At 41.6% G+C, this 15,911-nt stretch overlaps 1 protein-coding gene across 1 annotated transcript in view; it reads right to left on the reverse strand.

Annotated features, from left to right (window-relative positions):
- Nucleotides 1–670: 670 nt before the first annotated feature.
- The window catches only part of LOC124593780, a 38,972-nt gene continuing 23,731 nt past the window's right edge, over nucleotides 671–15,911 (reverse strand). The window contains exon 3 of the mRNA XM_047132129.1: nucleotides 671–849. Within this exon, the coding sequence (XP_046988085.1) occupies nucleotides 671–849 (179 nt within the window). The remainder of the gene's footprint in view (nucleotides 850–15,911) is intronic.

The raw sequence follows: 15,911 nt of genomic DNA on the forward strand, positions 1-15,911 counted from the left end.
CGTAGGAACAATCACAGGAAGAGGGAGGGAGTATAAAAGTTGGTAGGAGGGGTAGATGGAGGGGAGGAGGGCTCATCAGGGAGGGGGAGCTGGTGCAATGGCTGAGCGAGAGGCAGGTGCTTAAATGCTCTATCAGGGTCGCCGCTGTTGGCTGCTGGAACCACGTGTTCCACTATGGCGCCCTCACACTAAATGCGGGCCAGGAGGCGTGCGCCTCCACAGCATACGGCGCGATGGTGCAGAGACCTCTAGGGGTCTTCGACGTCCATGACGTCTGGCGGGGATTCAGATTCCGCGGCGGGCGGTACCAGACTTACCGCCTCGCAGAAGGCACTGACGAACATAAAGTGAAAAAATAAAAACAAACTTTATACTAATAAATCCATTCAGTATCGGCCCTCACTGTACATCGCTATGTGAACACTGCGAAAAGCATATTATAGCAGATGTTGGAAAGCCTGTGGGGCCAACAGTTTTATAAAGCCATAGAAACCAATCATTACAACACTGAGATACTTTCAGAACTTGTAAACCTTACATGTACTGAGTGCGATGATTAATCTAGTTAGTTACAAGATGTTCTTTGTAATAATTTGACACGGCAATCAAAGCCAAGAATAAAGACAGAGAAAAGACGATATCTTTTAGATGTAACTCCTGCGGTGAATACTTACGGTTGATAGGCTTCACTTTCCGATCCTAGTGACAGGCTCAGATTGCTGATCTCGAGTGGATCCAGTGGTGGCAGTGGCCCAGCCCCATTCCTCAGAATTTCACGCAGTGTCACATCGATGAACTCAAAGAACTGGTCGCTGAAGCCCCGGTCACTCCTCAGCAACAGCGACGAGCCTACATGAAGAGGCTTGGTCAGCTGTTACAGTTGCATACTAATGTGGTGAAACTTTAAGATACTGCGAGCATAGTTTTCTCGCGATCGAAACATTCGATTTTTGTATAGGGTATATTACAACCAACAGTGAAAGCTAAGACGTGTAATAGCATGCGATAGCAATCAAAAATGCTCCGAGAACATAGGACCGCAAACGAGCCACTTAAGATGTTTACAGAATAAAAATCCGCGTCAGTTGTCAGCAATTTCTTAATTTGCAGTGAGGTGACAAAACGCATAGGAAACAACCTAATATCGTGTCGGACATCCTTTTGCACGGCGTAGTGGAGCAACCCGACGTAACGTGGAAGTCCCCAGTAGAAGTACTGAGCCATGATGCCCCTGTAACCGTCCACAGTTCCGAAACTGTTGCCAGTGCAGAATTTTGTGCACTAGCTGACCTCTCGATTATGCCCCATAAATGTTCGATGGGATTCTTATGGGGCAATCTGAGTTGCCAAATGATTCGCTCTAACTGTCCAGAATGTTCTTCAAACCAATTGCAAACAGGTGTGACCCTCTGAGACGGCGCAATGTCATCGATAAAAATTTCATCGTTGTTTGGGAACATTAAGTCCAGTAATGGCTGCAGATTGTGTCAGAGTAGCCGAACATAACCGTTTCTAGTCAATGATTGGTTGAATTGGACCAGAGGATACAGTCCATTGCCGGCCGCGGTGGCCGTGCGGTTCTAGGCGCTCCAGTCCGGAGCCGCGCTGTTGCTACGGTCGCAGGTTCGAATCCTGCCTCGGGCATAGGTGTATGTGCTGTCCTTAGGTTAGTTAGGTTTAAGTAGTTCTAAGTTCTAGGGGACTGATGACCACAGCAGTTGAGTCCCATAGTGCTCAGAGCCATTTGAGCCATACAGTCCATTCCATGTAAACACAGCCCAGAAAGCTATGGAGCCACCACCAGCTTGTTGCACAGTGCTTTGTTGACACCTTGGGTCCAAGGCTGCGTGTGGTCTGCGCCATCCTCTAGCACTACCCTCAGCTATTACTAACTGGAAATGGGACTCATCTGAGGGGACGGTTTACCAGGCGTCTAGGGTCCAACCGATTTGGTCATGAGCCCAGGACGGGCGCTGAATGAGATACTGTTAGCAAACGCACTCGGGTCGGTCCTCTGCTACAATAGCTGATTAAGGCCAAATTTCGCAGCAGTGTTGTAATGGATACGTTGGTCGTATGTCTCACATTGGTTTCTGCGCTTATTTTACGCAGTGCTGCTTGTCTGTTAACACTGACAACTTGTTGTGTACATAGTTCCGCGTAGTCAGCGCGTACACAACTTTCCCACTAGAGCGCGCCCCGCTAAGCACAAAAGCGCAGGCGCAGCGCTCGTCCGTCTCTGCACTACGAGATGGCGCTGTCTTAGAGACGGACCAAATTCTACTTCCAACGATCCGCGTATTAATATGTAACGCAGCCAATGAGATTGCTGCTAACGTAGAACCTTTTCTCCTCGCGGATGACACTCGCGTAGTGATACATGAACGCGCGAGGTATTATAACGAGTGTACAGACTTCCGATTAGTCATTCTGCATTTGTCTGCACCAGTCTGTACCAGTCTGCATTAGTCTGTACCAGTCTGTACGAGTTCTGCATTTGTCTGTACTAGTCTGTAGTCAAGTTTTCTGTCTGCGCCTAATAAGATTACCATATTCCTGTACATAGCCATGAAGATAAATGTATAGACACTTTTGTCAAGTATCAGAGATATCTGTGAGAATAAGATTAACGTACCAGTACCAAAGGAACTTCAGATTGTCAATTGTAAATAGCATCAAGAACCAAGTTAAGTAATTTTCATGCTTGTTATTATTGTAATAAATGTGCGTGAAAATTAATCAAGTTCTGTTTAAAGCTGGTCAAAAAAATGGCTCTGAGCACTATGGGACTAAACATCTATGGTCATCAGTCCCCTAGAACTTAGAACTACTTAAACTTAACTAACCTAAGGACATCACACAACACCCAGTCATCACGAGGCAGAGAAAATCCCTGACCCCGCCGGGAATCGAATTCGGGGACCCGTGCGTGGGAAGCGAGAACGCTACCGCACGACCACGAGCTGCGGACATAAAGCTGGTCAGCGTCAATCTGCTACTCTAAGCGTGCAAGTGGCATTTCTATTGTCTGACCTAACGGCAGAAGATAAACACGCCACGATAACACCACAAGACATATTGCTGACACTCGCCTACTTCGTTAGAGCGACAAGTCAAATAATCTGATGGTGTGTGTACTGAAGGTCTTACCGTACGCTCACCACACAACTATACCCATCGCCGCTGCTGTGGTCGTCAGGTGAAGGCCACCGAACACTATGTTGTCCGTGGTGAGAAGTGTTGCCTAAAATTTGGTATTCTCGGCACACTCTTTACACTGCGGATCTCGGTAAATTGAACTCCCTGACGATTGTCTAAATGAGATGGCCTGTGCCCCTAACTCTCAACTACCATTCCACGTTCAGTCTGTTAATTCACGTCGTGCGGCCTTAATCACGCGGGAAATCTTTTCACATGAATCACTTAAGTAGAAATGACAGCTCCGCCGAGGCATTGTCTTTTTATACCTTGAATACGTGATATGACTGCCATCTGTATATGTGCGTATTGTTATTACAATACCTGTCACCTCAGTGCATTGCACGAACGGTTTCGAAACATAAAGCTTCATCATCAGATGCTGCCAAATAATTATGGGAACATAAAAGTGTGGCGGTCGAGCCAGTCAGTCATGAGCCGCCCGTCCGACCGCCACACATTTATGTTCGTATAATTATTTGGCAGCAGCTGATGATGAAGCTTTATGCTTCGAAACCGGTCGTGCAATAAATTAAGAAATTACTGACAGCTGAAGGGGTTTTTTGTTGTATAAATACTATCCGCAGCTGCGAATGTTCACCTGATCAAATGTTTTAGATTTTTGAGGTCATTGCGATTGTGTGGTCACTAGTCACCACTGACTTCAGTATGAAACATTTTCCTGTATTTGAAATGTAAACAGATTTAAGAGTAGCCCGACGTTTAAGAGACTTGTCAGGAAGAATAAGCGCGTGAAAAAGTGGGATACGGAAGTACTAACGACCAAAAAGATGCTCTTGATGTTCTCTGAGGCTGTGGATACTGCGATAATGGATAACTCAATAGGCAGTTCAGTCGAAGAGGAATGGACAACGCTAAAAAAGAAAACTCATAGAAGCTGGAAAGAAAAACATAGGTACAAAGATGGTAACTGCGAGAACCAATTGGGTAAATGATCGACGAAAGAAGGAAGTGCAGAACTGTTGCAGGAAATTCAGGAATTCAGAAATAAAGGTCACTTACGAACGACATAAAGCGGAAGTGCAGGGAAGACAAGACGAAATGGGTGCATGAAGAATGTGAAGAAATCGAGAAAAAGATGATTGTCGGGAGGACTGCCTCACCGTATAGAAAATTCAAGACAGCCCTCGGTGAAATTAAAAGCAAGGATGATAACATTAATGGGAATTCCACTGTTAAATGCAGGAGAGAGAATGGATAATTGGGAAGAGTACATTGAAGGTCTATGAGGAGGATCACCTCCCTCATGGCATGATAGATGCAGAAACAACTGTTGGCAGGAAAGAGATAGGGGATACAGTGTTAGAATCGTAATTTAACAGAGTTTTGGACGACTTTTGGTCAAACAAGGCAGAAGCAATAGATAATATTTCATCAGAGTTACTAAAATTATTGGAGCAAGTGAGAACTGAACGGTTATTCACGTTGGCGTGTAGGACATATGAGACTGGCGATATATCGTCAGACTTCCGGAAAAAAAATTATTCATACAATTTCGAAGACAGTAAGAGCGAACAAGTGAAGAGAATTACACTGTTCTACAAAAGAAACCTTTTTTTCTATTTCTGATAAAAAGTATTGTGATCCTAGTTGTAATTTGTCAAACTAGCGTAAGATACTGGAGCATAGGGCATTTTATTTCCGTTATGGAGCAAAACACCCTTCAGACTTGTTTTCGATGCATCTATGAAAAGTCTCCACTCCAGTGAAATATAAGTGAAGTTCAGCACTTTCATCAGGCCAGCAACGTCATTGCAAAATGTCAGTGCTTCGTCACTTGAAAAATAAGAAATAAAGGCATGTTCTCTGTGCCTGAACACACTGATTTTAGTACTTTGGTGCAGTAGATTATACTCTTGTAATCTTGAACCAAGCAGCTGCGCATTTTGTTTACTCAGTTCTAGATCACGTACTAAATCATTTAAATCTGCCTGTGTTAACAAATGTGGCGATGACTCACTTGTGCAGTGATATAAAGAATCATCATATGTGATTTCTTCAGTACTACTTATTTCACTGTCACCCAGAATTTGACCTCGAGCTCTTGAAGGTACTGGAAGGTTGTCGGAATGCTGAACTGGCATTCTCGCTGAAGGCAGATCTGGGTAAACAATGTGCCTCTTCGACTTTTTGCTTGTAAAACCCTGAATTTTTGTTAGACAGAAATAACAATCGTAAAACCCTGAATTTTTGTTAGACAGAAATAACAATCAGTAACATGGTCCTTAGGCTCCCTCCACACCATGGGAACAGCAAATAACGCCACATTCTCTTTACCTTTCCATCACTGAATTAGTTTGCAGGAACATGTAGCACAACAGAAATGTGGTGCCCATTCTGTATCTTGGTCTCCTACCTCTACTCCAAAGTAATGTTTGTATGCTTTCTTTATGACTGAAGAAATTTTCTTCCTATTTCTGGCAAAAGTGAACTTCCCACAGATGTAGCAGAAGTTTTCCGGCTTATATCGACATCCACGATGACGTGGCATTTCTGCAAATTTAAAAATACCACTTTGGTAATACACCTGTATTAAACGAATAGTAGGGAACTAGAGGAACGCTGATGTGTAAAAACAAGCAGTCGTTTTACCTTCAGCACCAGGCTCAATCAGTTTACACACAGGAACTAGAAAATTCAACCGTGCTCGGAAATATGACAGACAGTTACTTGTCAGCCAAAACACCCACTTGTTAAGACTGACACAAATTGCGGCGAACACCACTGTTGTAAACTCAATGCAACTGCCCCTAGGAGGCGTGAAGCTTTACTGCCGAGGCAGCGACCGGCTGTCGCCGTTCGAGTTAATGATATGTTTCAGGTGGTCTTAATGACATAGGTGTGGCAGCGGTAACCTAATGATGTCTGATTCTTCCCACCTGCTGTTGCACAAGAAATTATGACGTTCTATCACTACTGGCTGCGGCAACATAACCGTATTTCTCTATAACGTCTCTGTGTTTGCCATGAATTGTGAATATACATATATATACGTATTACATAAAAAGTATCCCTGACAACGATATTTTGTTTACATATTTGAATTTCCCACGGTAAAATCGTCTAGAAGCACATACTTTAATATCAGAAATAGAACCCATGTCGAACAGTGTTATCGCACAATGAGCTCATGCATCCAAGCAGCTGACAAGGAAAAGAAAATTGAGGATCTGTTAGAGGACGATCAGGTTGATTTTAGAATAAGTAAAGCCATCAGAGAGGCAATTCTGAAGTTGCGGTTAATAATGGAAGCAAGACTGAAGAAAAATCAAGATACGTTCATAGGATTTGACGACCCGGAAAGAGCATTCGGCAGTGTAAAATGGTGCAAAATGTTCGAATTTCTAAGAAAAATAGGAGTAGGCTATAGGGAAAGACTGGTAATATACAGCAAGTACAAGAACTAAGAGCGAAGTGCTTGATTTCAAACGGTGTAAGATAGGGATGTAATCTTTCACCCCTGCTCTTCAGTTTATACAACGAAGTAGCAAAGAAGGAAAGTTTAAAAAGGGGGTTATAGTTCAGGGTGAAAGGATATGAATGATAAGATCACCGATGACATTGTTACCCTTAGTCAAAGTAAAGAAGAATTACAGGTTCTACTGAATAGAATGAACAGTCTAAAGAGTACATAATATGGACCGAGAGTAAATCGAAGGAAGATGAAAGCAATGAGTAGTAGAAATGAGGAAAGCAGGAAATTTAGTATTAAAGTCTGAATTACGAAGTAGACGTTGTTAAGGAAGTCTGCTACCTAGGATGCAAAATAACGCATGATGGATGGAGTAAGGGTGATGCAGAAAACAGACTAACACTGGCAAAAAGGACATTCCTGACCAAGACAAGTCTACTAGTGTCAAACATGGGTCTTAATTCTTTGAAGAAGCTTCTGAGTAAATACGTTTGGAACACAGCGCTGTATGGTGTTGAAAGATCGTCTGTGCGAAAACGTGAACAGAAGAGAATCGACGCATTTGAGATATGGTGCGACAAGGTAAGGAACGATGGGGTTCTCCGCTCTACCGGCGAGGGAAGGAAGATGTGTATAACACAGACAAGAAGAAGGGACAGGAAGATAGGGCACGTGTTAAGACATCATGGAATAACATCACGGTACTAGAAAGAGCTGTAGGGAGTAAAAACTGTAGAGGAAGACAGAAATTGGAATACATTCAGCAAATAATTGAGGACAAAGATTGCGACTGCTACTGTGAGATGAAAAGATTGGCACAGGAGAGGAATTGGTGACGCGTCACATCAAACCAAGCAGAAGAATGAACCCGATAGCACCCGTGGCCCGTGGTTGGGGAAACTGGCGGATGCTCTTTAGGGAACTGTCATTTTCCTACAGACGTAAAAGAATAGCTATCGCGTCAATGGCGCTAGATGAAGGGTCGACGAGAGCGTTCACCTTGACTTAAGATCGCGTGACCTTAATTCTCTGGGGTCTTTGTGCCGGGGGTCAGCTCGAAAGTGAAGTGTATAACACTTCCGTTGATGTCGTTGAAGAATGGGAGTAACGAATTGTACAATTTTGTGAAGATTTGTTATTGCACGAAAATGCGAGGGCGGGACGTGGGAAAACCAATTTTACAGGTCAAGGATATAGTAAATTGTATAGTGTGATGTCCTCGACTGGTATTGTATTTCTTGTTGCGCCACAGGTGCAATTCGAGCTCATTAAGTCGGGGATTTAAACGAGAAGTTTACGTTTCACGTGCACTCTTATTATCTAGGACAATAATTCACACGAAGTCTGTGGTGGCCCGTAGCCTCGCATTCGCAGTTACCTCGCAGATGGATCGTTCGCAGAACCATTTTCAATCGAACGTTCTTGCTTCTATTAAGTTATTTTTTTTTACCGATATAAGTTTTCGCTGTTAGTTATGATACACCCGGTATACAGTGAAGTGTGGAGAGACTTTTATAAACTGGCGTTCAGAATATTCATATAACTGGAGTGTCTTATAACAAGTCACCCACAGTTATCCAATAGTAACTACATGATCTGACAAGAGATGAGGAAAGAGGGGACAAACTTTATGTGCTATTTTAAGGGTTCCATATCTCAGCGGATAAATTCTGGACCCTTAATAGGATCACTTTGTTGTGTGTTTGTCCAACTGTTTGTAATGCCGGAAATGTATATCCTCCTATTTCCATCTACTGTACTATAATTTTTTTTCCTTATTTTGTTACCTGAAGATATGACATTTCTGTGTCTTTATATATTGTAATTGTTCTACTATTTGTGTATATATATATATATATATATATATATATATATATATATATTTGCATTTATGTCGATGTATAGTTGGTTTGTTTTGTAAATATTATTTGTATTTTTACGCTGAGTCTGGCCTAGGGAAAACTATGCTATCGAACGATTACATCGATAGGTCGTGTGGAGAACCAAAGTGTTTAGGATCTTCGGTAGTGTTAACTGTGCAGCATGGAGCGTGGGCAGAGGGGAGTCTGGCTGGAGTAGGGCGGTGGGAGCAGGTGTGTTGTGTGACGCTCCCGCGAGTTGCCGCGCTTTCGGGGTTTGGCAGCATGTAATTGCGCTCGAGTTGATATGATAGTTTCTGACACGGTGTCGCGGACGGGAAGCATTAGCTGGGGCACATCAAGAACCCGTTTCGCCTGGTGACCGTGTCGAGAAGAAGGCGCGCCAACATCCAGCTTCTGCAACAGCGACGGCCGACAATGAGTGACTGTCGCCACCTCCTCGATCGACGGCTTCAAGCCTTCAATCAACCAACAAGGAAGGCTAAAAGCACGTAAAGTTTCAGAACTGTATGGCAGACCTCAGCTTTTCAAATTGTTCCATTTGCCTCGCAAAATTACAGCAACTTAGCATGAACCTTTGTTGCTCATTGTCCCAATTGCATTGCCAAGCAGGGTCCTTTCCTTTTCTGGAATGAACCCGAGTGTCGCTGAAATTCATACGCAAGCATTAAAGTAATATCATTCCATTTCACTGTTTTAATTTCAAAGTTCAGTTAAAGTATTCATAGCTGGCTACAATACTTAGATAACACGAGCAGAAATTAAGAGAGCGAGTTTTGTTACCATATTTTAGCTTACCTGTGACTGCAGCTCAGCTTGGTACGTACTAAATTTTACTATTGTTAATTTGCTCAGAATCATTTAATTCAAGTTCAAAGTTAAATTTCTTATTTCTAAATTGCGTAGATTCAAGTAGCTTTTGAAATGATTGTTGAGGTAGCCACAGACTAACCTTATTTTTATTGAATTTCGTAGTGCTTCAGAAACAAAGTTCACTATTAATTTCAGTCACTAAATTAACTTTCAATTTTGCGGTTTTATTAATTCTTTTGCTAAATTAATTCAGAGTGCAGTGAAATTTATTATTTCTGACAAACATTCAGTTTTCACACAACACGTGTCAACCTCCTGTTGCCACGCTTTTAGTGCTAATTATATGTGCATTAATCTTTCATTTTCAGTTATTATAGTAGCTGTCCATAAGACTGGCGACCGTAATTTTCCCCAAATCTGAAATATCTAATTAACGCCAATTAATTGTTAACGTAACGACCGCACATTTACTTTCTTTATTAATTTTACCCTTTTCTCAAAATTAATTTCGACCAATTTCATTTGCATTTTTCCTTTCATTTAGATGTAACCCTTTCCTCCCTCTCTACTGACAAATTAACTTCGGTGACGATTGCTTTTCCCAAATTTCCATTAGGTGCACGCGGTTTAATTTTTCACTGTCATTAAGCTCGATAAGTGAGGGGGAGGTTACATGTTCAAAACCTTTTCTCTCAGCAACGGTATATACAGTAAGTTGAAATTTATGGCTCATTCTAAGGTCTATGGTCCGTTGGCGGCATAAGAAACGTTAGCTTCTAAGTCAATGCAATGAATAGATACGGCCATTTATGTCACGTATTTTGAGGCTCGCAAAGTAGTTCATTAAAACCTGGGTACCTTCTCTTGATACAGTTTCATCAAGTGTGGCAGGAAGAAAGTTTTCACAGTACAAGTAAAGGAACACAATCAGAAAATCGTTAATTTGTACTGATATCACGCGAAATAATTTTTGTTTTGTCATTTGTTATGCGACTTTGAACATGAAATTGAAACACTTTGGAGCATCAGTAAGGCAATATCTGTGTTTTACATCGTCTGTATAGCTCAATGAAACGTTCCTTCGGACATGCATACGTGTCCAAATTAACAGAGACTGCTGATGGTTGACAGCTTACCAAATTCTGAAATGCATTCACCAACTGCAAGTACGATTGTCAAAAATGTTCAAATGTGTGTGAAATCTTATGGGACTTAACTGCTAAGGTCGTCAGTCCCTAAGCTTACACACTACTTAACCTAAATTATCCTAAGGACAAACACACACACACCCATGCCCGAGGGAGGACTCGATCCTCCGCCGGGACCAGCCGCACAGTCCATGACTGCAGCGCCTTAGACCGCTCGGCTAATCCCGCGCGGCAGTACGATTGTCCAGAGGCTATACGATTTAATAGCAACACACGAAAATTTGGCCATACTGGGAATGGAACATTGATTTCCTGATTTACGTGAGTGGTCGCGTTAACCGGTTCGATGATACGAACACGCCTACAGGGGCCACTCGGACTTCCTTATGTCCTAGTATGTACATCCCAAAGTACTCGCAAACATATCGCAGCATTCCCACAGGTGGACGACATTGTTTTGCTCTTCTGAGTGCCTTTCTTTGGTATGAAATTGAGTGGAGCAGTGTGTGTATCTTACAGTGTGCCAAGGAATATTGCACCGGACTACACAGACATTATAAAATACAGACACTGTGCTACTGTATGTACACACATTAACAATTTTCAGTTTCTGTTTCTTTGCTTGTACTGTGAATCCTTTCTTCTTGCCACTTTTCATGATTCTATTTCAAGGGGAAGTACCCCATAGGTTTTAATGAGTGAGTTTGCGAGTATCAAAATATGTGACATGAATGACTGTGTTTTTGACTGTCTTGATTTAGAAGTTAATGTTTATGTTTATCTTAATGTTTATTCTATCGCCAAGGGACCATGAACTCTAGAATGTGACTAATTTCAACTTGATACGTCAATCTGTTCCTGACTAAAAAGATTTTCATTAGTCGGGCAGAGAGACAGACAGACGGACTGTTGTTGTTGTTGTTGTGGTCTTCAATCCAGAGACTGGTTTGATGCAGCTCTACACGCTACTCTGTCCTGTGCAAGCTTCTTCATCTCCGAGTAACTACTGAAACCTACATACTTCTGAATCTGCTTAGTGTATCCATCTCTTGGTCTCCCTCTACAATTTTTACCCTTCAGGCTGCACTCCAGTGCTAAACTGGTGATCCCTTGATGCCTCAGAACATGTCCTACCAACCGATCCCTTCTTCCAGTCAAGTTGTGCCACAAATTCCTCTTCTCCCCAGTTCTGTTCAGTACCTCTTCATTAGTTACGTGGTCTACCCATCTAATCTTCAGCATTCTTTTGTAGCACCACATTTCGAAAGCTTCTATTCGTTCTTATCTAAAATATTTGTCGTACGTGTTTCACTTCCATACATGGCTGGACTCCATACAAATCCTTCCAGAAAAGACTTCCTGACACTTCAATCTATACTCGATGTTAACAAATTTCTCTTCTTCAGAAACGCTATCCTTGCCACTACCAGTCTACATTTTATATCCTCTCTATTTCGACCATCATCAGTTATTTTGTTTCCCAAATACCAAAACTCATTTACTACTTTAAGTGTCTCATTTCCTAATCTAATCCATCAATATCACCTGATTTAATCTGACTATATTCCGTCACCCTCGTTTTGCTTTTGTTGATGTTCATCTTATATCCTCCTTTCAAGAACTGCCCATTCCGTTCAACCGCTCTTCCAGGTCCTTTGCTGTCTCCGACAGAATTACGATGTCATCGGCAAATCTCAAAATTTTTGTTACTTCTCCATGGATTTTAATTCCTACTTCACATTTTTCTTCTATTTCCTTTCCTGCTTGCTCAATATACAGATTGAATAACATCGGGGATAGGCCACAACCCTGTCTCACATCTTTCCAAAACACCCATTCCCTTTCATGCCCCTCGACTCTTATAACTGCAATCTGGTTTCTGAACAAATTGTAAATAGCCTTTCACTCCGTGTATTTTACCCCTGCCGCCGTAATAATATGAAAGAGTGTTCCAGTCAACATTGTTAAAAGCTTTCTCTAAGTCTACAAATGCTAGAAACGTAGGTTTGCCTTTCCTTAATCTATTTTCTAAGATAAGTCGTAAGGTCAGTATTGCCTCACGTATTCCAACATTTCTATGTCATCCAAACTGATCTTCCAGAAGTCAGCTTCTACCAGTTTTGCCATTCGTCTGTAAAGAATTCGTGTTAGTATTTTGCAGCCGCGACTTATTACATTGATAGTTTGGTAATTTTCACACCTGTCAACACGAACTTTCTCTGGCATTGGAATTGTTACATTCTTCTTGAAGTCTGAGGGTATTTCACCTGTCTCATACATCTTGCTCACCATCTGGAAGAGTTTTGTCATGGCTGGCTCTCCCAAGTCTATCAGTAGCTCTAATGGAATGTTGTCTACTCTCGGGGCCTTGTTTCGACTTAGATCTTTCAGTACTCTGTCAAATTCTTCACGCAGTATCATATCTCCCATTTCATCTTTATCTATGTCCTCTTCCATTTCCATAAAATTAGTCTCAAGTCAGCGCCCTTGTATAGACCCTCTTATATTCCTTCCACTTTTCTGCTTTCCCTTCTTTGCTTAGAACTGGGTTTCCATCTGAGCTCTTTATATTCAAGCAAGTGGTTCTCTTTCCTCCAAAGGTCTCTTTAATTTTCCTGTAGGCAGAATCTATCTTACCCCTAGTGACATAAGATTCTACATTATCCTCTAGCCATTCCTGCTTAGCCATTTTGCACTTCCTGTCGGTCTCATTTTTGAGACATTTGTATTCCTTTTTGCCTGCTTCATTTAGCATTTTTATATTTTCTCCTTTCATCAGTTATATTCAGTATCTCTTCTGTTACCCATGGAGTTCTACTAGCCTTCGTCTTTTTACCTACTTGATCCTCTGCTGCCTTCACCATTTCACCTCTCAAAGCTACCCATTATTCTTCTGCTGTATTTCTTTCTCCCGTTCTTGTCAATCGTTCCCTAATGCTCTCTCTGAAACTCTCCACCACCTCTGATTCTTTCAGTTTATCCATATCCCATCTCCTTAATTTCCCACCTTTTTGCAGTTTCTTCAGTTTTAATCCACAGTTCATAACCAATAGATTGTGGTTAGAGTCCACATCTTCCCATGGAAATGTCTTGCAGTTTAAAACTTGGTTCTGAAATCTCTGCTTTGCCATTATATAATCTGTCTGAAACCTTCCTGTGTCTCCAGGCCTGTTCCACGTATACAGCCTTCTTTCATGATTCTTAAACCAAGTGTTAGCTATAATTTTGTTATTCTCTGTGCAAAATTCTACCAGGCGGCTTCCTGTTTCATTCCTTACCCCAATTCCTTATTCGTCTACTAGTTTTTCTTCTCTTCCTTTTCCTGCTATCGAATTCCAATCCCCAATGAGTATTAAATTTTCGTCTCTTTTCACTATCTGAATAATTGCTTGTATCTCGTCATATATTTCTTCAATCTCTTCTTCATCTGCGGAGCTAGTTGGAATATAAATTTGTGCCACTGTGTTAGGCGTGGGCTTCATGTCTATTTTGGCTATAATAATGCGTTCACTATGCTATTCGTAGTAGCTTACCCGCGGTCGTATTTTTTAAAATTTATTATTAAACCTACTCTTGAATTACCCCTATTTGTATTTATAAGCCTGTATTCACCTCACCAAAAGTCCGAACTGATGTACGGAACCTTAAAAAGCATGTGAATTTTATCCCCTCTTTTCCTGTACAATGAAGCATTTGCATTTGCTGATAGGACTTGTCATTCTTGTAAGCGCTTTTCTATCGGTTCAGCTTTATTTTCTAAATGATCACTTAGCTGCTTTTTAGTAGCTGTGTGTGACTTCTCGTCAAACACACCAGTTTTGAAATACGTGTTTTTCGAAGTTCTACACTCATGAGACTGAGTTTTTTGACGACTGTATTCAGAATGAACTCTGTATTCTATTGGTGTTTCAGGTACACCTAGCCCTTCTCCATATGGAACTGGGCGCATGAGAGACAGTGTATCAGGGTAGGACCCTACTAGTCTCTTTTTCTTTGGAATTCCGTACTTCCTAGTGGGAAGAATACAGAAACACCAATCTGAAATGTGATCTGTGAGCTCCCTACTACCACAGGAACTGAAGCGGATACTGCATGGAAATTGCAAAAATAATGATGTTTTACACTGATCTTCGATTTTGCAGCCAAAATATTCTGTAATTCGATTCCTTTTTAATTAATGGTGTAATGTTTTGGTTTTGCAGAGGAAATATCATTTCTTCACAGACTTTGCAATAATTGTCTACATGTGCATCTACATGCATCTCCGCAAGCCAACGTATGGTTCGTGGCGGATGGTACTCTCCACCAATACTAGTCACTTTCTTTCTTATTCCACTCGCAGGTGGAACAAGGGAAATGATTATTTATAAGCCCCGGACTCGAACTTGTTTCATTTAGTTTGCACGGTTATTCCATGAAACTTTCATCGGCGGCAGCACATCCTCTCTGCTGTGAGCTACAAAAGGCTATTCTATGAAGCTTGTTGTGTGTGGTCTGAGAAACGAAACTCACCTATCGTCCGGTGATTCCCATTTCAGTTCACGAAGCATGTCCTTAACACTCGCATGTTGATCGAACCTTACGGGAAGAAATCTAGAAGCACGCCTCTGAACTGCTACGATGCTTACCTTTAATCCCAAAAATGAGAAGTTCTCAAGAATGGGTGGCCCAAGTGTTCTGTTCGCGGTTTTCTCTGTAGATGAGCTGCACTTTCAAAAAAAAAAAAAAAAAAATTTCTCCCAGTAAACTAAGGTGTACCTTTCGCCTTCTCTATTACCGTCCTTAGGTGATCGTTCCATTTTATTTCGTTTTGCAGCGTTACGCCTATATATTTAATCGACGTCACGATGTTAAGCAGCACCTCAATAATGCTGTATTCGAATATTACAGAAATGTTTTTCATACTCATATGTATATTGACTGGAATACCCTCTTTCAAATTATCAAGGTGGCAGGGGTAAAACACAGGGAGCGAAAGGCTATTTACAATTTGTACAGAAACCAGATGGCAGTTATAAGTGTCGAGGGACATGAAAGGGAAGCAGTGGTTGGGAAGGGAGTGAGACAGGGTTGTAGCCTCTCCCCGATGTTATTCAATCTGTATATTGAGCAAGCAGTAAAGGAAACAACAGAAAAATTCGGAGTAGGTATTAAAATCCATGGAGAAGAAATTAAAACTTTAAGGTTCGCCGATGACATTGTAATTCTGTCCTAGACAGCAAAGGACTTGGGAGAGCAATTGAACGGATTGGACAGTGTCTTGAAAGGCGAATATAAGATGAACATCAACAAAAGCAAAACGTGGATAATGGAAATAGTCGAGTTAACTCGGGTGATGCGGAGGGAATTAGATTAGAAAATGAGACACTTAAAGTAGTAAAGGAGTTTTGCTATTTGGGGAGCAAAATAACTGATGGTGGTCGAAGTAGAGAGGATATA

Source organism: Schistocerca americana, chromosome 2 (genome assembly GCF_021461395.2).
Source record: "Schistocerca americana isolate TAMUIC-IGC-003095 chromosome 2, iqSchAmer2.1, whole genome shotgun sequence".
Lineage (NCBI taxonomy): Eukaryota > Metazoa > Arthropoda > Insecta > Orthoptera > Acrididae > Schistocerca > Schistocerca americana.